Consider the following 20856-nt stretch of genomic DNA (forward strand, 5'->3'; position numbering starts at 1 on the left):
ACACGTGAACATGGTGCTTCTGGACACCCGCACTGTCCCCTTTGCTTTATTTATTTTCATCTACTTGAAAGGCAGAGAGAGAGCAAGCTATCTGCCATCCACTGGTTCACTCCCCAAATGCCCACAACAGACAGGGCTGGGAAAGGCGGGAGCCCAGCCATGCAGGTCTCCCACGGGGGTGGCAGAGGCCAGAGCACTCGGGCCATCAGCATGCTGCCTCCCAGGGTGCACGTTAGGAAGCTGGATGGGGAGCAAAGCCATGGGGACTGCAGCTGGGACTCCGACATGGAACCCGGGCATCCCCAGCAGAGGCTTCCCCGCGGCACCCACACCGCGCTGTCCCCCGTGAAGCTGGGCCCTTCCCTGGAGCAGAGCACTTTCGTTCATTCAGTCAACAAACGTTTGCTAAACAGCTTGGACCTCCCCTGACCAGGTGATGCAGATATGTGCTCCTGGGCTTGATAGAAGAGGCAGGCACAGGACGCTTGTCCTTGTCATCAAACCGGCTCACCAGTGCCCTGCAGGGGGTGTGAGCAGGAAGCAAGGGTCCCAGAGAAGGGCACTTGCCCAGTTGGCCATCCTGGAAGGCCTCCTGGGGGAGGCGGGGCTGAGCTGGGTCTCCCAGGATGAGTGTGAGCCGAGAGGAAGGATCTTGCGGGCAGTGGTCCCAGCCAAGACTGGAGGTGCGCAGTGGGCCCTGAGGTGCGGGGAGGTTGGGGTGAGGGTTTTGTACTGGACCAACACAGTTCCTAAGAGCCACTGGCCACAGCTGATGGAGCCCTGCTGGGAGCTGCTACAGCGACCTGGCTACTCAGGGCTGTGCTCGAGGGGCAGCGAGGACAACGTTCTGAAGACCACCGCAGAGGGAAACGGGCGGGAGCTGGTGGTAGATGTGGGGGGTCCCTGGGTGAGGGGGAGGCCGGGAGACCAGAGTGACGCCCAGGTGAGTAGTGCCACGGAGATACCAGGCCCCAGACCCCGGAAGGCCCTGCCGGAGGTGGTGGTGAGAGGTGCCGCCAAGGGGATTAGAGTGTGGCAAGCTGGAGGAAGCGCTGAGCTTGGCCGCAGACATTGGGGAGCTGCCGGCACCCAGGTCCCCGGGCTCCTGGGCCTGGGTGTGTGGCCGGGGGGCATGGGCCAGGGCCAAGGAAGGTCCCAGAGAGCAAGAACCCCCAGCAGCAGAGGCCGCAGGGGCTGAGATGCCGCAGGTCTGAGGGAGCCCACCCGGAGGGGTTGCGAGGTGACCTCTGGGACACAGACGCCAGGGCCAGGCAGGGAGGTGGACCCTGCCAGTCTCACTGCCCTGAGGGCGGGGCAGAGAGGGCTCTGGCAGCTGCTGGGTTCAGGAGTTGGTCCAGAGTGGACAGTGAGGGAGAAGGTGCTTCTGGGAGAAGAGTTGGTGACACGGGATATGGCCTCCGAGGAGCCCGGGCTGGGGGGAGGTCTGTATTATTTGTGCCTGGGAGCCCCAGTGTCTCCTCAGAATGCGGACACACCCTTGAGGGCTGGAGGCAGACCCCAGGGCAGAGGCCACAGGAGACGGGGCAGACCTGTGGGACGGGCAGGCAGGCGGCCGGGCTCGTGAGGCAGCAGGGACAGCAGCACGGCCGTGGTGCAGGTCCCACCCTAGGGCTGGCCGCTTGGGCCTTCGAAGGCCAGGGCTCCGGGCCTGCTCTCTTGAGGCCCTGGCAGAGGGCCGTTGGGGGCGGCACCGACCCTGTGAGGCTGGGCCCCCTGCCCTTCTCGCCTTGTTTGCAGCCTCCGCCTCTTGGAGCGTGTTTGCCGGCCAGCCCTGGCCTTGGTGAGGGCAGAGTGTGGCCAGGTGCAGGAAGGAAGGGTGGCCAGGCTGCCCAGTCAGCAGTACTGCCCCTGCCGCCACAGGCGGGTCCAAGGGTCTGGTGGCTCGGCGTGACGTCGCGGGGAGGAAGCGCCAGCCCCTTCCCTGTTCTCCCTGCACAGGGAGGCTGCTCCTCTCCAGCCCAGTCCTGCTGGGGCCTGCGGAGGGCAGGGTGTTAAGAGCAGGTCAGCGTCTCAGTGCGGTGCCCCGAGCCACACAGGAGTGTGTGGTGGGGCGCGGCTCTGAGTCACCTCACTCTCCAGCTCTCCGGCTGGCTGGCCCAGGGTGGGGACTGCCTGGGGTGGGACAGAGCTGAGCCCTGTTCCCGTCTCACCCCGCAGCACCTAGCTTCCGGCTGAGTCACGGGAAGAAGGGGAGAAACTCCTGATGGGGCTGGGGGCTGAGTGGTTCCCACATCACTTCCTGCCTTGGGTGGGGAGCCAGGCCCTGCAGGTGGCTCTGAGGTACCCAACCCAGAGTGCCCTTCCCAGTAGACCTGGTGCCGGGCAGCCCCTGCTGGCCCCCTTCCTGCCTTCTAAGAGTGTGGTCTGCCCAGAGGGGATGCTGGCCCTGGGGGGATGGGGTGCTTTGGTCTTGGCTGAGGGAGACCCCAGGGGGCAGATGGACATGGGAGCAGTGCCTGGAGCCCAGGAGCCCCAGCGAGCTGCACTGTCTGGAGCTTGGCCCCGGTGGAGAGCCACAGAGAGCTGGGACTGCCCCAAGGGGTTCCCCTCCGCAGAGCGCCTGGGAACGGGGCACAGGCACAGACAAGCCCTGTGGAACAGTGCACAGACACACTTGCGCACACACACACGCACGCACGGGCACGAGCACGGGCAGGCTCAGGCAGGGCAGCGCAGATGTCTGTGTGGTCACCCCGGAGGTGACCCCAGGCCCCTGGGCGCCGAGACAGGCGCGCCACACACAGCACCCAGCCCGCAGCATACACATCCGCTCGTCTGAGCTGGGGCCCGGGCAGACCTGGGTTCCCGGCGCCCAGGCCGAGGTGTTCAACCCCATAAAGAGCCAGGCTCTCCAGGCGGCCCTGCCGGTGTGGCGGCTCTCGCTGGGCTGGATTTTCCTGCAGGGCTTTTGGATTTTGTTTCTGAGGCACTTGGGGGTTGGTCACGCGCCAGCCCCCGTGCCGGCGTGGGGAGGACGTGTGCGGAGGTGCTCCGAGGCAAGCACCCTCTAACTGCAGGTTATTATGTGTTGTGTTGTTTACGTGCAGTCTCATTTCTCCTAACCACCTGTGAGGCAAAGCGCTATCAGTGTCCCCATTCTACAGATAAGGAAAGTGAGGCTGTGAGAGGCCAAGTGGCATGGCCTGTGGCGCACAGCTGGAGAGTGGCTGCCTTCCTCACCTCTGTCGTGTTGAGACTCACAGGTGGGGAAGCCAGCCCCACTGACCAGTCCCAGTGAAGTCCACAGGGCCAGGGGGTCCTGGGGACCAAGGCCCTTGGTGCACCGTAGCTTTGAGCCTGAGCCTCAGGGCAGAGGGATGGGCAAGCATGGAGGGGAACCTCTCCTCCCCACCACAAAGTAGGACTGCCTGGTGGGAGGGGCCCTGCGCCTACTTCTCCACGGCACGTCCCGCGTCTGTGCCTTTGCCGCATCTCACAGTGGATCCCACCTCGGCTGGAGCAGTGGGCCAGCCAGGGCCCGACGGGCACCCGGCTGTGCTGGCTTCCAAGCCCTCTCCCGGGCCTCAGTGGGGTTGAGCTGCCACCCAGGCCTTATCTCCGACCGAGGGCATTGCTGTGTCTGGGCAGAGGCCAAGGGCGGCCTCCCGCAGACACTCGGGGCCCGCCCAGGTAGAAGTGCCCCTCCTGCGCAGGCAGATAAGCGCTGGCCTGACCCTGGGCTCACAGCTGCTTTGGGACCTGTGCGCATGTCCCTGTGGTGCGTCTGCAGCAGGGCCTCCCTGATGCCACGCAGAGGGTCGCCTGCCTCGGAACCCCCAGGAGCCACACTGGAGGCTCAGGTTCTGGGAGCGGGCCCAGGATCAGAGGTTACCTGTTCCAGGTGACTTCATCCCCCGCCCCCACCCTCTGCACTCTGGGGAGCGACCTGGGGTTCGAGAAGGAGGCCTCCTGGGCTGCCCCCATGCCAGCTCCTTTTCTGCTGTGAGGCTTTGCATAAATTGCTTAAGTTCTCTGAGTTGCTTTTTGGTTTTAAATAACTATTTTTTGAAATAGTTTAGTTATTTATTTGAGATGTAGAATACAGACACAGAGAGGAAGAGGCAGAGAGAGGAGATCTTCCATCTGCTGCTTCACTCCCCAGATGGCTGCAACAGCCAAGACTGGGCCAGGCCCAAGCACTTGGGCCATCTTCTGCTGCTTTCCCCAGGCACATCAGCCGGGAGCTGCATCAGAAGTAGAGCAGCTGGGACACAAACCGGTGCCCCCGTGGGCTGCTGGCGTCACAGAGGGCGGCTTTACCCACCGCTCCACAGCGCCACTTCTAAGTCTGGCTGCAGAACGTGACAGAAGCTCCCAGGCAGAGCCACACACATCCCTGACGAAGTCCTGTACTGGTCCACGGGGGTGCCTTCTCCCCTTACCAGGAGAGGTTCTGAGGAGGCCTGGGCTCCGTTCTCCTCTTCCCTCTGCCCACCAGGAGGCTCAGCCGACGTACAGGCCAGCCCTGGGATCTGTGCAGACCCTCAGGGCCTGCTTCCTTCTTCCTGGTTCAGACGTGGTCTCGGCTCTGTGTCTCTCCTCTCCTGATTCGCATGTGCATATCTCACTGCTCTGTCTTCTGTGTGTCCCCTTGCCTTTGAGGGTTCGTAGGACACCAGGGCTGACGCTGTGTGCGTGGCCATCTTGCCGGCTCGTTGCTCTGCTTCCTCTGCTGCCCGAGGCTGTGTTTGCCTGGTCATGACCCACTGGTCACTTACGGGTCACTAAGGACAGGCCTGGGGCTGCTCGGTGGGGGCTGCTTCTGGCTTTTTTTTTTTTTCTTCCTGCTCTTAGCTGTTTAGAATTTTTAAAATAATTTCTCTCCAATCCCATTAGTCTTTTTCAAGGCATAACCAGGCCCCTGGTGATGGGTAGGTGGGTGGGACGGTTTCTTTTTACCTTGCTCTGAGTTACATCTGCCATGCCTTTTTTTTTTTTTTTTTTAGATTGATTTATTTGAAAGTCAGAGTTACACAGAGAGAGCAGAGGCAGAGAGAGGTCTCCATCCGATGGTTCACTCCCCAGTTGGCCGCAATGGCCAGAGATGCGCCGATCCGAAGCCAGGGGCCTGGAGTTTCCTCCAGGTCTCCCACGTGGGCACAGGTGCCCAGGGACTTGGGCCATCTTCTGCTGCTTTCCCAGGCCACAGCAGAGAGCTGGGTCAGAACCGGCGTCCATATGGGATGCCAGCACCACAGGCAGAGGCTTAAGCTACTATACCACAGCATGGGCCCCACCTTTGCAGTTTTAAACGGTGTTAAATAGTATACCTTGGGGCCCGCGCTGTGGCGCAGCAGGTTAAAGCCCTGGCCTGAAGCGCTGGCATCCCATATGTGTGCCGGTTCGAGTCCCGGCTTCTCCTCTTCCAATCCAGCACTCTGCTATGGCCTGGGAAAGCAGTAGAAGATGGCCCAAGTGCTTGGGCCCCTGCACCCATGTGGGAGACCCAGAAGAAGCTCCTGGCTCCTGGCTTCAGATCAGCCCAGCTCTGGCCATCGCGATCATTTGGGGAGTGAAACAGCGGAGTGGAAGATCTCTCTCTCTCTAGCTCTACCTGTCTCTGTAACTCTGTCTTTCAAATAAATAAATAATTATTTTTTAAAAAAAATAGTACATCTTAGCCTCCGGCAGGTGGGCCTTTGCCCAGGGGTGCCGGTGTCCACTCTGCTCAGTGACACCCCGCCCACCACCGGTGCTCTGGGTTTCTGTCTGTCATGGGTCCCCGTGTCCACGGTTGAGGCTGGGACATTCCGGAAGTCTTCTGTGAGTGACGGCCCGGTTGCTGCGGGGCCAGCGCAGGCTGTGTTTGCTTTCCTCTGTCCCTGTCTGCCCCCCCCCCCCCCCCCCGCAGGGAGAGCTGTCCCTGTCTGCTCCCCCCGCAGGGAGAGTGCTCCGTGGGTTTTCCTTTCATGGATCCCATCATGTGCTCAGACTACGACTTTTTACGTTTTCAGGCTTTTCTCGTCCGGCTTTGCCTATTCCTCTGGGATGTTCAGCGCGACTCACCAGCTCCGTAGCATCCCTGGGAAGCGGCATCGTCACTGCTTCTCACCTGGTGCCCCGTGGTTGGGGCACACAGTTGCTCACAACTGCAAACGGCTGCCCATCCCGGGTCTGCAGTTGGCTCCCACGGAATGTTCTGGAATGTCTGAGTGGAGGAATATGGCGCCCCCCGCCCACTGCCTTCCATCAAGCCTCCTGGAGGTTGGTGCGAGGGGCCCGCCCAGGTGACGGCCGTCTTCCTCTCCCCAGGCTCGGAAAAGCGGCCGGTGCTCCGATTTGAAGCTGAGGACGTGTCCAACTACACAGCCCTTCTGCTGAGCCAGGATGGGAGGACCCTGTACGTGGGGGCCCGGGAGGCCCTCTTTGCCCTCAGTAGCAGCCTCAGCTTCCTGCCCGGCGGGGAGTACCAGCAGGTGAGAGGGGTGGCCTGGGGCTGGCCCGGCTGGGCGGAGGGAGGATGGCCTGGGAGCTTGGCCCTCTGGGTCCGAGGGGAGGCGCGGCGCACCGTCCTTCCCGCGCGCCCCTGACCTCCCCGTTCTGTCCCCAGCTGCCGTGGAAGGCAGATACAGAAAGGAAGCAGCAGTGCAGCTTCAAGGGCAAGGACCCTCAGGTGAGCCGGCACCTGGAGGCCGCCTGGGCGGAGAGGGAGCGGCGGGAGTGGCGGGAGGCGGGAGCGGGTACAGCCAGGCCTGGTGCGAGGGTGCAGGCCTCTGCCATGAGGGCCATGCCTGGGTTTGCACCCAGCCCTGGGTGTATTGTCTCCATGACCTTGGGTGGGAAGATTCATCTCTCCGAGCCCTGCTGGGACCCCTGTAAGATGGGGCTGCTGGCGCCTGTCCCCTGGGCTTGCTGTGAGCCTCGGGTGGGCCGGAGGCAGAAGGCACCCAGCACCCAGTGTCAGCTTCCAGCCTGAGCAGGGATTGGGTGGGGGCGGGGCTGCGCAGGTCTGATAGGTGCCGGTTTGGTTTGGACCAAACCCGACGACTCACCGTTCCCATGACAGCAGACTCCTATCAGGACTTGGTCTGTGCTCGTGTGCCTGTACGCACTGGGGATGCACCTGCGGGGGTGTGTGTGGGTGTGTGTGAGAGAGAAATCTGTTGAGAGGGCGGCCAGGTTATATCATCACCAAAGGGCCACCAGAGCCCAGGTTAGGTGAGGGAGTGGACCAGGTGGACCTGGGGGAGGAGCGGCACTCTGGCCTAAACCTTGAGAGATGCCGGGGAAGCCGCGCAGGGCTGAGCAGTGGTGCGGCCGCCCTGGGTTCAGAGGTCAGGTGGCAGAGAGGCCTCAGTGGGCAGGGGCTTTGAGGGAGGCCAGAGCAGGGCGGGAGATGACCGTGGCTGCCGTTGGAGCGGCCAGCCTGTAGAGTGTGGGGCCTCAGCTCCTGGACAGGTGGGGCAGCCTGCAGAGGGGTTGTGTTGGGGGTGGTGGGAGGCCCAGTCAGCTCCACGCCTGGGGCTGCGTGGGGCTGTGTGGGTTGGTGCTGGACGAGACCGTGGGGCTCCGGCTCCCGGCCCAGGCGCCTTCCTCGCCAGGGTGTTGGAGGGAAGCTGGGGGTTTTCACAGGGCCTCTGAAGAGGACCCTCAGCCAGAGGAGTGGGGTTCTGCCGCCCCACGGAAGGCAGACCTGCACATGTGCCCCCTGGCTGACCAGGCCCTGCCTGTGCTCTGTGGCCTTCCTGGGGCCTCTGGTTCCCAGACCCGGGCCTGGCCCGGAGCTGGTGGAGAGGGCTGGGCAGCGCCCCCTGGTGGTCGGCCTGGGCTGGAGCCTGACCCTGAATACCGCACCCCTCCCTCCAGCGTGACTGCCAAAACTATGTCAAGATCCTCCTGCCACTCAACAGCAGCCACCTGTTCGCCTGCGGCACGGCCGCCTTCAGCCCCCTGTGCACCTACATCGTGAGTGTCCCTCAGGCCTGGGCCCACTCCTCCTCCTGCCCCAGGGAGCCGTTCCCTAACACCGTGGGTGGGCTATGGCGTGGTGGGAGTAGGGGCAGTAGCAGGGGGACGTGAGGCTCCCAAGGTGGTGCCCAGCCCCAGTAGCCCAGGTCCATTTATTTGAAATGCAGAGTTACGGGGGGGGGGGGGGGGGACAGAGAGAGAGAGGTCTTCCATCCGCTGGTTCACTTCCTAAATGGCTGCAGCGGCCAGGCCTATGCCAGGCCAAAGCCAAGAACCAGCAGCTTCTTCCCAGTCTCCCACAGGGGTTCAGGGGCCCAAGCACTTGGACCATCTTCTGCTGCTTTCCCAGGCCACCAGCAGGGAGCAGGATAGGAAGTGCAGCAGCTGGGACTTGAACTGGTGCCCATATGGGATGCCAGCTCTGCAGGCTGAGGCTTAACCTTTTCCGCTGGCCTCGTGCTATTTTTTTCTTTTCTCTCTCTCGCTCTCTCTTCCTCTCTCCTTTCCTCTTGAAAGGCAGAGAGAGAGATCATCCATCTGCTAGTTTAATGCCTGCAACAGCCAGGGCTGGGTCAGGCCTAAGCCAGGGACTCCATCCAGATCTCGCGTGTGGGTGGCAGGGGCCCAAGCCTTGAGCCACCGTCCACTGCCTCCCAGAACTGAAAGCAGAGTAGCCGGGACTCCAGCCAGGCCCTGCGATACGGGATGTAGGCACCAGTGGCTCAGCCCGCTGTGCCACAGCACCCACCCAGGGTGCCGTTTAACCACGCGCACAATGGGATGGTGATGGGGTGAGGGTGGGGGGTGGATCCATCGCCGCATGTCATTCTCGACTGTGCCCCTACTCACAGCACACACATGCCCCCCTTGGGCCCCTGCCCCCCCGCACCCTAGCAGGCCCCAGCCTTGGGGTGAGACACCTGGGCTTGAATCCTTTCGCTGTCCTGGTTCGCACTGCTTTCCGAGCCTCGTCTGCTCCCTGCACAGGGGCTGTGGTGCTCACCAGGACCGGGAGACAGCGGGGCAGTGCCCTGGGGGCCCAGCGTGGGGACAGCCCTGACACCTGCCGCAGAGCTGCCTGCTCTGGCACCCCCCTCCCTTCCCCAGCTCACCCTGAGCCCCCCACCCCATCTGTCCCCTGCAGAACGTGAGGAATTTCACTCTGGTGCGGGACCAAGCCGGGAATGTTCTTCTAGAAGATGGCAAGGGCCGCTGTCCCTTTGACCCCAACTTCAAGTCCACAGCCCTGGTGGTTGGTGAGTGTGGGGGGCAGGGCAGGCTCCAGGTGGGGGTAGCAGGTGCACAGGGCCGGAGGGCTGCTGAGTCCATGCCACACCGACTGCCAGGGGCCAGAGCCACCGCGGGCTGTGCTCAGGTTTGGCATTTCCGAGTTCCAGCTTCCTTCTGTGATGGGCAGTGCCAGGGCTACTCTGAGCCGGAAGAAGGGGCCGTTCCCATGGGAATGTTTTCTTGGCAGACGGCGAGCTGTACACTGGAACAGTCAGCAGCTTCCAGGGGAACGACCCGGCCATCTCCCGGAGCCAAAGCCACCGCCCCACCAAGACCGAGAGCTCCCTCAACTGGCTGCAAGGTGGGGACTCGCAGGGTGCCAGCGGGCGGCGCGGTGGCCCCATCTCAGGGCTCCTTCCCGGCTGACTGCACGCGCCCCACACCCCCTCCCACAGACCCAGCCTTTGTGGCTTCAGCCTTCATTCCCGAGAGCCTGGGCAGCCCACAGGGGGACGACGACAAGATCTACTTCTTCTTCAGCGAGACCGGCCAGAGGTTTGAGTTCATCGAGAACACCATCGTGTCCCGCATCGCTCGCATCTGCAAGGTGAGGGGCTGGGCCCGCCGAAGGGCCGCCCGCACCTGCAGCCTCCGCCCTCCTGCAGGGGGACAGCTTGGCCAGTGGCCTTCCTCTCCTTCCTTTCCAGCTGAAATCTCTCTCACTGTTTTCTTTAAAAAGTGTGTTGTCTGGCGCCGCGGCTCAATAGGCTAATCCTCCACCTTGCGGCACCGGCACACCGGGTTCCAGTCCCGGTTGGGGCACCGGATTCTATCCCAGTTGACCCTCTTCCAGGCCAGCTCTCTGCTGGGGCCCGGGAGTGCAGTGGAGGATGGCCCAAGTGCTTGGGCCCTGCACCCTATGGGAGACCAGGAGAAGCACCTGGCTCCTGCCTTCGGATCAGCATGGTGTGCCGGCGGCCGCAGCGGCCATTGGAGGGTTAACCTATGGCAAAAGAAGGCCTTTCTCTCTGTCTTTCTCTCTCTCACTGTCCACTCTGCCTGTCCAAAAAAAAAAAAAAAGTGTGAAAACAGAAGTATACACGCAGATCAGCTACTAGGTGAAGAAGGGTGTACATCCTGCTTAGGAGGCTCTGGGGACAGGCATCTGGCACGGCAGTTAAGGTGCCCCCGTACCTTATCACAATTCCAGCTTCGCTTCGGGTTCCAGCTTCCTGCTCATGCATGCCCTCGAGGCAGCCCATGATGGCTCAGATGCTTGGCTCCTAGCTTCTGCACGGCCCAGCCCCAGCGGTTTTGGTCATGTGGGGAGTGAACCAGCAGGTGGAAGATTCTCTCTCTCTCTCTCTCTCTCTCTCTCTCTCTGTGTCTGTCTGTCTCTCTGGGTCTCTCTGTTGCTGTGCCTTTCAGATAGAAATGCGTGCGTGCATACATAGGAAAGGTACAGAGACAGAGAGATTCTGCGGGCGGCTGCCTCGGTTGAGCCCCTCCTGCTCTTAGGATCTCAGGAAGTCCCTGAGCCTCTTGCTTGAGCAGGTTCTCGTCTGTTGAATGGGAATGGTAACCACACAAGCCTCAGCAGGTTAAATGCATGAATCCACAGAAAGCTTAGAAATGTGATCGGCGTTGGCCGCGTGCAAACCACTGGTGTCATAACACCCGACGTGGCGCCGTGGGTGTCTCGGAGTATTGGCACAACATGTGGCTGTGGGGGGCTGTGTGTGTGTGTGTGTGTGTGGGTGGGTGCACCGCCACTCTGGGGCGCTGTGGCTCCCGTGTGCTCGGTGGTCACAGACACGCAGGGTTTAGACAGGCGCCCCGCGCCCTGGTTTCTCCGAGGCCCGTGTCGGCATACAGGCTTCCACTGACGCTGGGTTCGCGGGGTGGGGCAGCAGGGCGGCCCAGGCCCGCAGCCCACAGCCCCGGACCATCGTCCTTCCCCGTGCAGGGCGATGAGGGCGGCGAGCGGGTGCTGCAGCAGCGCTGGACGTCCTTCCTGAAGGCCCAGCTGCTGTGCTCGCGGCCCGAGGACGGCTTCCCCTTCAACGTGCTGCAGGACGTCTTCACGCTGAGCCCCAGCCCCGAGGCCTGGCCCGAGACCCTCTTCTACGGGGTCTTCACCTCCCAGTGGTAAGTCCCCGGGACTTCCTGGGGAGGGGGCTGGGGCCAGGCTCCAGGGTTAATCGGCTGCTTCCTTCGCAGGCACAGGGGCGCCTCGGAGGGCTCGGCCATCTGCATGTTCACCATGGAGGACGTGCAGCACGCCTTCAACGGCCTCTACAAGGAGGTGAACCGGGAGACGCAGCAGTGGTACACCGTGACCCACCCGGTGCCCTCTCCCCGGCCTGGAGCGGTGCGTGCGGGCTCCTCACACCCAGGGCCGGGGCAGCTGGACGCTGTCAGGGATGTCTGTCCCCTTGGTCCCCTCTCCCGCTCAGCTGGGGGCTCCTCATTAGTTAGGCGGCCTGGTGAGCAGGTGTGGGACCTTGCTAGTGTTTTCACCAAGCAGGCTCCCCGGAAGCAGACCCTGGACACAGATGTGGGCACAGGGAGGGATCCCAGGGACCAGCCAGAGGGCAAAGGAGAGCGAGGGTCGGGCATAGCCACGAGGGGGCGTGTTGGCCAGCACGACTGGCAGCTCCGGCAGAGGGGCAGTGGACCTCAGGACGGGCCCAGTGGAGCTGTCGACTGTGTGCCTTGTTGGGCGAGGGCCACTCCGTGTTTTAAGTCCCGGACAGAGAAACCTCAGCGGGCGCAGGAGCTGGCCTGCACTGCCAGGGCATCCTGGGGGCTGGTGGGGGCAGAGGAGGGGTCAGAGGTCTGGAAGCCTTTATGCGCGTGAGGCTGAGCACTGGGCAGGGAGGAGGCCCAGCCAGGACGCCCTCCCGGCTCTTGGCTTCCCAGCGCCCTGGCCTGGCCCTTGGGCCTTCAGACTGGTGCTGGCTCCCTGCATGACCGCAGGACGTGTCCGGGGCCGCAGGGGAGCGGGCCCTGTGCTGCCTGCCGCCTCACACCGCCCGCTCCCGCCACAGTGCATCACCAACAGTGCCCGGGAGAGGAAGATCAACTCGTCCCTGCAGCTCCCCGACCGCGTGCTCAACTTCCTCAAGGACCACTTCCTGATGGACAGCAAGGTCCGCAGCCACCTGCTGCTGCTGCAGCCTCAGGCCCGCTACCAGCGCGTGGCCGTCCACCGCGTCTCGGGCCTGAACCGCACCTATGACGTCCTGTTCCTGGGTACCGGTGAGTGCCTGCAGCCAGGCCAGGGGTCAGGGGGTGTCACAGCGATGGCCTCTCCTCTGGGCCTGACTCTTGTCCCGCGGCAGGTGACGGGCAGGGGGCGTCACAGGCCGTGGCCTCTCCTCTGGGCCTGACTCTTGTCCCGCGGCAGGTGACGGGCAGGGGGCGTCACAGGCCGTGGCCTCTCCTCTGGGCCTGACTCTTGTCCCATGGCAGGTGACGGGCGGCTGCACAAGGCAGTGAAGGTGGGCCCGCAGGTGCACATCATTGAGGAGCTGCAGGTCTTCCAGCCAGGACAGCCTGTCCAGAACCTGCTCCTGGACACCCACAGGGTGAGCGGCCAAGGGGTCTCTGCACCATCACCACGCGGTCCCCACCTGGCTCGCCCCAGCAAGGGGGAAAAAGGGAATCCTGGCCATGGCACGGGGGAGGGTGGGGATCTGGGGGGTGGCCTGGGTGACAGCTCTGGTGCCCGTGCCCGCCTTTGACCCCAGCCTGTGGTTGCGCAGGGACTGCTGTACGCAGCCTCGTACTCGGGCGTGGTCCAGGTGCCGGTGGCCAACTGCAGCCTGTACCAGACCTGCGGGGACTGCCTCCTCGCCCGCGACCCCTACTGCGCCTGGGACGGCTCCGCCTGCCGCCGCGTCAGCCTCTACCAGCCTGAGCTGGCCTCCAGGTGAAAGCCCCCGGCCCCGCTGCACACCCGCCTGTCCCCGCGCACCGGGCCTCTGCCTCGGCTCCTCTCCCATCGGCTCCCTGCCCGCTTTCTGGCCACAGTCGGCTCTGCCTCACCTCCCGTAAGTGGCCCGGTGTGAGGGCCACAGCGGCACAGAGGCCACCGGATGTGACCTGGCTGGGGACCGTGTTTCAGTGGCAGCAAGGGCACCGGAACAGCCCCTCGACGAAGCCACACAAACCCACTTAGAGTACAAAATGCTCACCTAGCAGGCAGGGGTGAGCACAAGCCACAGTCACCCCCGCTCTGCCACCTGGAGCCGAGCCACAGTGCAGCGCAGTGTACACGTGGGAAACAAACACAGAAGTCCATGTCTTTTAGATAAAAATGGGATCTTGGCCGGCGCCGTGGCTTAACAGGCTAATCCTCCACCTTGCGGCGCCAGCACACCGGGTTCTAGTCCCGGTTGGGGCGCTGGATTCTATCCTGGTTGCCCCTCTTCCAGGCCAGCTCTCTGCTATGGCCCGGGAATGCAGTGGAGGATGGCCCAAGTGCTTGGGCCCTGCACCCGCATGGGAGACCAGGAGAAGCACCTGGCTCCTGGCTTCGGATCAGTGAGATGCGCTGGCCACAGTGGCCATTGGAGGGTGAACCAACGGCAAAAGGAAGACCTTTCTCTCTGTCTCTCTCTCTCACTATCCACTCTGCCTGTCCAAAAAAAAAGGGATCTGTCCCATTTGCCGTATTTTTTTTTACTGATTGTGGTTGAGTTTCTTGTCCTTTTTTTTTTGCATTCATCAAGAATTACTTTTAAACAAAACGTACCGCTTTAAAAATACATGATTGATGTCATTGCACTTGGCTGTGTGAGAGACAGATCAAGACAGCTGCCATCTGTAGTGGCTACAGTCGTTGGGGTTGGAGCCCAGAGCCTGAAACTCCATTCGGGTGTCTCCCGCCGGCGCCGGGACCCCAGCTGAGCCGTCACTGCGGCTCCTCAGGGTTTGCATTAGCAGAAAGCTGGTGTTGGGAGCCAGAGCTGGGTGTTGAGCCCGGGAACTGATAATGTGTCGTGGACATCTTCGGCACCAGGCTAAATGCACCTCTCCCCTAACCCTAATTTTTTAAAGATTTTATTTATTTATTTGAGAGGTAGAGTTACAGACAGTGAGAGGGAGAGACAGAGAGAAAGGTCTTCTGTTCGCTGGTTCACTCCCCAAATGGCCGCAGGAGCTGGAGCTGTGCCAATCCAAAGCCAGGAGCCAGGAGCCTCCTCCAGGTGCAGGGGCCCAAGGATTTGGGCCATCATCTACCACCCTCCCAGGCCACAGCAGAGAGCTGGATGGGAAGAGGAGCAGCCAGGACTCGAACTGGCACCCATATGGAATGCTGGCGCTGCAGGCGGAGGATTAACTCCTGTATTTTTCATGAAACAAAGCAATGCCAAATACGAGACCTCTGTCCACACAGGCGTAGCCGGCCCGCACGCTTCCTGCGGGCACCTGCTGCTCCTGTAACGGGAAGTCCAGTGGTGGCTGCAGAGAGGCTGAGCAGAGCCTGTGGGGGCGGGGTCAGCTCAGGGAAGTCACTCACTGCTGCAGGCCTGGTCCCATGCATTGTGGGTGGAGAGCAGGGGCTCCCGGGGTTCCCGGGGCTTCCTGGCTTATCCCAGCCTCTCCTGTCCTCAGGCCGTGGATCCAGGACGTCGAGGGGGCCAACGCCAAGGACCTCTGCGACACCTCCTCGGCCAGCCCCTTGTCTCCCATACCAAGAGGTAAGGTGCACCTCAGAGGTGGACAAGAGAAGCCGGGCCAGGCCCAGTGGCTGCCGGGCCTTTCCCTGCAAGCAGGGCCCTGGGGAGGGAGACTCACGCGGTCCTGGGAGTCCTGGAGCTGCCCCCATGGCACCACAGACACAGCCCTGGGCACCTCTTCTGCCCGCAGGCAAGAAGCCCTGTGAGCAGATCCAGTTCCAGCCCAACACTGTGAACACCTTGGCCTGCCCGCTGCTGTCCAACCTGGCCACCCGGCTCTGGCTGCACAACAGTGCCCCCGTCAACTCCTCGGCCTCCTGCCGTGTGCTGCCCACGGGGGACCTGCTGCTGGTGGGCGGCCAGCAGGGGCTGGGGCGCTTCGAGTGCTGGGCGGTGGAGGGGGGCTTCCGGCAGCTGGTGGCCAGCTACTGCCCGGAGGTGGTGGAAGATGGGGCCGCGGAGCAGACGGAGCGGGGCGGCAGTGTGCCGGTCGTGATCAACACTTCGCGCGTGAGCGCACCCGCAGCCGGCAAGGCCAGCTGGGGCGCCGACAGGTCCTACTGGAACGAGTTCCTGGTGATGTGCACGCTCTTCGGGCTCGCGGTGGTGCTGCTCGTCCTGTTCTTCCTCTACCGGCACCGCGACAGCATGAAGGTCTTCCTGAAGCAGGGCGAGTGCGCCAGCGTGCACCCCAAAGCCCGCCCCGTGGCCCTGCCGCCCGAGACCCGGCCGCTCAACGGTGTCGGCCCGCCCAGCACCCCCCTCGACCACCGAGGCTACCAGGCCCTGTCTGACAGTTCCCCGGGGCCCCGGGTCTTCACGGAGTCCGAGAAGAGGCCGCTCAGCATCCAGGACAGCTTCGTGGAGGTGTCCCCTGTGTGCCCCCGGCCCCGCGTCCGCCTGGGCTCTGAGATCCGGGACTCCGTGGTGTGAGAGCCGACTCTGAGAGGAGGCCACGCGAGCCCGTAGCCCGCCTGGAGCCACGCCCGTGTGCCCAGCCGGCGGGAGCCTGGGAGCCAGCTGGTTGCCGGCCTTCAGCCAGGTGCAGAGCCGTGCCCAGGGTCCAGCTGCAAAGGGGCTGCCCAGGTGGCAGAACAGTGCTCCTGGTGTAAACTGAGCCCTTCGTGTAAGAAATAATTGAAAATGTGAAATCGGAGAGACATGGAAGGCCATGCACACAGCAGGGGCTACTAGGACTCCTTCCGAGTGGCCGTTTGGGACCGAATTGGTGACCCCTCGCCTTATCCTACTGCCGCAGGCTGCCTTCCCACCGCAGAGTCCGGGCCTGCTCTGCCAGCCGGCCGAGGACGTCGCCATGGCTGCCAGTGTCCCTGCTCAGGGATCAGAGGGCTGGGCCGGCACCGCAGCCCTCCCCGGCCGTGGGCTCAGCCCCCACCTCTGGACCTTTCCGGCCTGTATCAGGCTGCGGCCACACGGGAGGGCAGCCTGAGCTACACAGCCTTTCCTGTGGATCCAGGGAGGAGAGCAGTCAGCCTCCCAGCCGTGAACTTTATTCAGATCCAAGCTAGGAACCTCCCTGCGCCGTCGCCCCAGGCCCCTCGCCCGCCCCTCCACTCTAAGGGATACGACACTGCCCAGCCAAGCACAGGGGCCTGGGCTTTATGTGACTTTTGTATGTTTTTAATAAAATGCACTTTACATTTTTTAAGATTGATTTATTTGAAAGGCAGAATTAGAGGCAGAAGCTGAGAGAGGTCTTTCATCCACTGGTTCACTCCCGAAATGGCCACAACAGCTGAGCCGATGTGAAGCCAGGAGCTTCCTCCTGGTCTCCCACATGGGTGCAGGGGCCCAAGCACTTGGGCCATCTTCTGCTTTCCCAGGCCATAGCAGAGAGCTGAATGGGAAGTGGAGCAGCCGGGACTCGAACCGGCGCCCAAATAGGATGCCGGTGCTGCAGGTGGCGGCCCCTGGACTACTGTTTAATCCGGGCCTCTCCTCTGAGAGGACTGGTGCTCTCGGAAGCTGGTCTGGTTCCAGTCACGGGGATGGGGGTGGTCGGGAGCTTAGGGGATGGTTAAGGAGCGTGGGTCTTAAGAGGGGAGCTCAGCCCCCACACTCTGCATCCCCAGTTCAGTTTGGTGGGGTGGGACACAAGAGCTGGGACCGAGGCCTTTTGTAATGTTTCAGTCGAGAGAGAGCTATCTCCCACCCACGGGTTCAGGCTCCAAATGCCCACAACAGCTAAAGCCAAGCCAGGCGGAGGCCAGGAGCCTGGGACTCCATCCGGGTCTCCCCCTGGGTGGCAGGGGTCTGAACACTGCATTACCGGGAAGTTGGGTTAGAAGCAGAGGAGCCAGGACATGAACCAGCAGGCCGACGTGGGACGTGGAGGTTCCAAGCAGTGGCTTAAGCCACCGGGCCACAACGCCCACTCGTTCTAACGCTGCAGAAATTCATGTCGCCAGCACTGCCATCAGGATACCAATCCCTTGTGCTACCTCTTCCGACTCACACACCACCACCCCCCATCACGGTGGGGGTGGGGGTGGGGTCCAGTTGGACTTCCCCACTGCCCCTGCTTCTGAGGTTACAGATTCCTGGTGAGACTGAAGGCGCCCGGGGGTCCGTGCCTCACCCCGGTGTTGCTATCGTCGCACACGGGGCCAAAACTTCTAAACCTTTATTACTGCTGAGTAGAAACACAAACAGAGCACTTGGCGATGGCAGTGAGAAGGGGAGAGACCCTGGCGAGGAGTGCCCTCCCCTGCCCGAGGCCCAGACTGCACGGTGCCAGCTCCAGGCTGGGCCGGCATGGCCGGCTCTGGCACCGCAGGTGCACCCCTTGGCCGCAGCTCCGCAGTGGACGGGTTCTTGGACACTTGGGGGCTGCAGTCACAGGACAATCTTGAAGGAGCTGAACGAGGGAAGGGTGGGTTGGGTTTCTGCTGTGAGAGGATGGTAGGGACCGAACCCGGGCTCACTCACCTCCCCTTGGCCCCCAGAACCTGGGCCCGGGGTGTCGTGTCTGGGAGACAGCCCCCTCCCTGACACAGAGAGAAGTCAGGCTTCTCTCACCGCTTGTGCAGATGGGGAGCTTGGGCTCCTAACCGCAGGGGACCCCCGTCACACCTGGCAAAGTCTGGTGAACGTGAGATGACATGCTGGAACTCTGACAGGTTGATGGTGCCGTCCCGGTCGATGTCGGACTCTTCCAGGATCTGGGAGAGGGCCGGCTTCAGACAGGCCGCCTCCCCCCTGCGCCCCCCCTCCCCCGGCCCGGGAGCTCACGTTGTCAATGAGCTGCTTCATCTCCGAAGCGCTGAGCCGCGTGTCTTCGCCCTCGCCCGTGAGGCAGTTGACCAGGCGGCTCAGGTCTTCCCTGTCCAAGGTTCCGTCGTCGTCAAAGTCTGCAGGGGAGACCCGGCAAGCCGAAAGGAGGCGGTCAGGGGGCTGCCCGAGGCTCCGCCAGCACGGGGCCCACGGGAGCCGCCCCTGGTCCCCTACCGAAGATGCGGAAGGCGTAGTGGGACTTGATGTCTGGGGTTGCCGTGTCACTGAACACGCTGAGCAGGTCTAGGAAGTCCTCGAAGCTCAGGCTGTCTCTGGTTGGGGACGTGGAGAAGACCCTGCAGATCCGCTCCTTGAAGGGGTTGGCCTAGGCGAGAAAGCCCTGCCCCCGGTGAATGCCACAGGCACAGCCTGGCCATGGGAGGGGGTGGGGCCCGGCACGGGCAGCACCGTGGAGCTCCAGCTGGGGGGGGGGGGGGTTGTTCGCACTTGGGAGCCAGCACGGAGGGCCGTGGAGGCCTGGGGTGGCCACTGACCCAGCCAGGGGATGCTTCCTGGGAGTCGGTGTTTAACCTAAGAGCAGGTGTAACGATCCAATCGGGGTGGCCCACATGTCCCTCTCCAAGCATGACTTCTGTGTACTGGGGACTCCCAGACTTCCACCGGCTAGGCAGCGTGAGATTGTAGACCACGGCTGCCCTCCAGCACACAGCAGTGACCCCTGCGATCCAGCCGCACTGAGGTGCTCCTAGCCTAACATTTCCCCTGCTTCCAGGTCTCTGGTGACCAAGGGCCCACTCGCTGCTTCTGATAGGTTGTTCGGGCTCCCAAGAATGCGCAGTGTTTGTCTTTCTATGCCTGGCTTGCCTCACTTACTCCACTTGCTGGTTATGTTGGGACACAAGTATTTCACTGGACAATTATTGTGTGACGGCCAGGCCCTTCCACGGGCCCAACTCCTAACAGCAGGCCTGCTCTTCCTGTCCACAAAGGTAAATCCTACAGAACCCCAAGAGGGTGCCCTAGACCCCTCCATGTGAAAAGCACCGGTTCTAGATCATTCTGTGAAGCCTTTGCCTGCATGTTAAGAGCCAAACAAAAAAAAGACCAGAATGGAGGGTGGGGGGAGCAGTGAGCCCCTGATGGCACGACCAGTAGCGGGGGTGGTAGGGACAGCGAGTTCCTGGTCGCACGGCCAGTGGTGGGGGCAGTAAACCCCTGGTGGCATGGCAAGTGGGGGTGGGGGCGCGAGCCCCTGATCGCACGGCCTGTGGTGGGGGTGGTGGGGACAGTGAGCCCCGGTCACATGGCCAGTGGGGGGGCAGTGAGCCCCTGATCTCTCGGCCAGTGGTGGGGGTTGGGGTGGGAGCAGCGAACCTGATCGCATGGCCAGTGGGGGGGGGGGGGCAGCAAGCCCCTGTTCGCACGGCCAGTGGTGGGGGTGGGGGCGTGCACCTTGAGCTCCGGAAGGCTGAGGATCCGCTCAAAGGACACCCGTGCCCGCAGGGACTCCTCCACGCTCCGGTGCTCCTGCGGCAGCAGCTCACAAAACCGCCTGTGGGCTCTGGACAGAAGGGGCGCCTATGAGCCCCTGCGGCTGGCCTCCCCACCCCGGTGAAGCCAGGTGAGGAGCCAGGCGCAGCCCGGGAGAGACGTGTCCCAGGTCCCCACAGGCTGGGAGTCCATGCGTGCAAGGGGTGGGTCTTTCCTGAGGCCCTTCTGAGAGCCAGGCGCGAGCCGGGCACAGCACACGGATCCTGGAGGCTTGGGGACGTTGAGGAAGGAGCCAGAATTTGGCCCCGAAGAACAGCGAGAAAGGAGCCAACCCCAAATCCCTCTACCCGTTCTCCACACCGACTGTGCAATCCCGGCCCCACCAGGATTCTGTCGGCCAAGGGCTGCGGGAAGCTGCCGGGCGCCCTGGGTCCCTGCCCTGGGCCTCCCTCCAGGAGGTTAAATGAGGGAGCGCGGGAGACCGTTCCCGCAGGGGTGCGGGCTCCCTAAGCTAACAGCGACTGCCTGGGTCAAGTGCAGCCGGAAGGAGAGGGAGGGGCCAGGCTCCCTCCGCAGGGCTTCTCCGGTTGCTCCAGCGACCCAGTCAGCCCCCGCCGGACCCGGGGCGAGAAGCTCGGCCGTGCAGAAGCCGGGGCGGCCGGGTCAGAGGGCGCCCAGCTCTTCCTGGAGCCTGCGAGGCGGCTCCGTGGGGGCAGAGCCTGGGGTGACGAGGGCAGCCGGGACACGGACTCCTGGCCTGACATTCGGGCTCTCCCCCGCGGGAGGCCTCTGCGGGCCCGTCGGGGCCGTCAAGATCGCAGGTGGCTGGGGGCGGCACTTACAGGAGGATCTCCTGCTTCGTCAGGAACGTCAAATCCTGGAAGGCAAACCACGGACAGGGTCAGCGGGCCGCCCCGCGACGCCCGGGGCCCGCTCCCGGGTGCAGCCCCGCACGCGAGCGTCCGGGAGCGGCGCCCCGCGCACCTGGTACTCGGCCAGCAGTTCCTTGGACAGGCGGCTGCCCGAGCCCCCCATCGCCGCGTCGCGCGCACCGATCCGTCCCGACGACTCTTCCTCGGGACGCCGACAACTTTCTCACTTCCGCCCTCGGGCCGCGTCCCCGCCCCGTCCCCGCGGCAACCGCCCGGGGCTGCCGCCCCCGGGCCCGCCCCTGCTTAAAGCGCCCAGGCGCTCCCAGGCGGGCGTAGCCGGCGAGCTCCGGGCGCCCGGCGGTCCCAGGCGAGCCGGAGGCGGGGCCCGGGGC

The 20856-nt window shown here is 63.4% G+C and overlaps 2 protein-coding genes across 2 annotated transcripts in view; one reads left to right on the forward strand and one right to left on the reverse strand.

Annotated features, from left to right (window-relative positions):
* Positions 1-16510, forward strand: part of SEMA4B (semaphorin 4B) — a 30745-nt gene extending 14235 nt beyond the window's left edge. The window contains exons 3-15 of the mRNA XM_062206255.1: positions 6274-6437; positions 6572-6634; positions 7828-7926; positions 9074-9185; positions 9407-9520; positions 9615-9766; positions 11126-11307; positions 11380-11530; positions 12210-12420; positions 12634-12749; positions 12927-13093; positions 14782-14867; positions 15037-16510. Of these exons, the coding sequence (XP_062062239.1) occupies positions 6274-6437; positions 6572-6634; positions 7828-7926; positions 9074-9185; positions 9407-9520; positions 9615-9766; positions 11126-11307; positions 11380-11530; positions 12210-12420; positions 12634-12749; positions 12927-13093; positions 14782-14867; positions 15037-15779 (2360 nt within the window). The 3' untranslated portion in view covers positions 15780-16510. The remainder of the gene's footprint in view (positions 1-6273; positions 6438-6571; positions 6635-7827; positions 7927-9073; positions 9186-9406; positions 9521-9614; positions 9767-11125; positions 11308-11379; positions 11531-12209; positions 12421-12633; positions 12750-12926; positions 13094-14781; positions 14868-15036) is intronic.
* A 964-nt stretch (positions 16511-17474) lies between these two features.
* CIB1 (calcium and integrin binding 1) lies at positions 17475-20709 on the reverse strand. The gene is made up of 7 exons (XM_062206256.1): positions 20577-20709; positions 20435-20469; positions 19554-19662; positions 18315-18465; positions 18099-18217; positions 17940-18028; positions 17475-17724 (listed from the first exon to the last, which is right to left on the reverse strand). Exons 1-7 carry the CDS (start codon positions 20625-20627, stop codon positions 17703-17705), a joined length of 576 nt encoding a protein of 191 aa, XP_062062240.1. The 5' UTR covers positions 20628-20709; the 3' UTR covers positions 17475-17702.
* Positions 20710-20856: the final 147 nt, after the last annotated feature.

This window comes from Lepus europaeus, chromosome 11 (assembly GCF_033115175.1).
Source record: "Lepus europaeus isolate LE1 chromosome 11, mLepTim1.pri, whole genome shotgun sequence".
Lineage (NCBI taxonomy): Eukaryota > Metazoa > Chordata > Mammalia > Lagomorpha > Leporidae > Lepus > Lepus europaeus.

Coding starts and splice junctions, on each gene's coding strand:
- CIB1 (XM_062206256.1), bottom strand. CDS start 20,627: ATGGGGGGCTCGGGCAGCCGCCTGTCCAAGGAACTGCTGGCCGAGTAC. Junction 18,218..18,314: donor CTACGCCTTCCGCATCTTCG/GTAGGGGACCAG, acceptor TCTCCCCTGCAG/ACTTTGACGACGACGGAACC. Junction 17,725..17,939: donor CGTTCACCAGACTTTGCCAG/GTGTGACGGGGG, acceptor TCCCTCGTTCAG/CTCCTTCAAGATTGTCCTGT.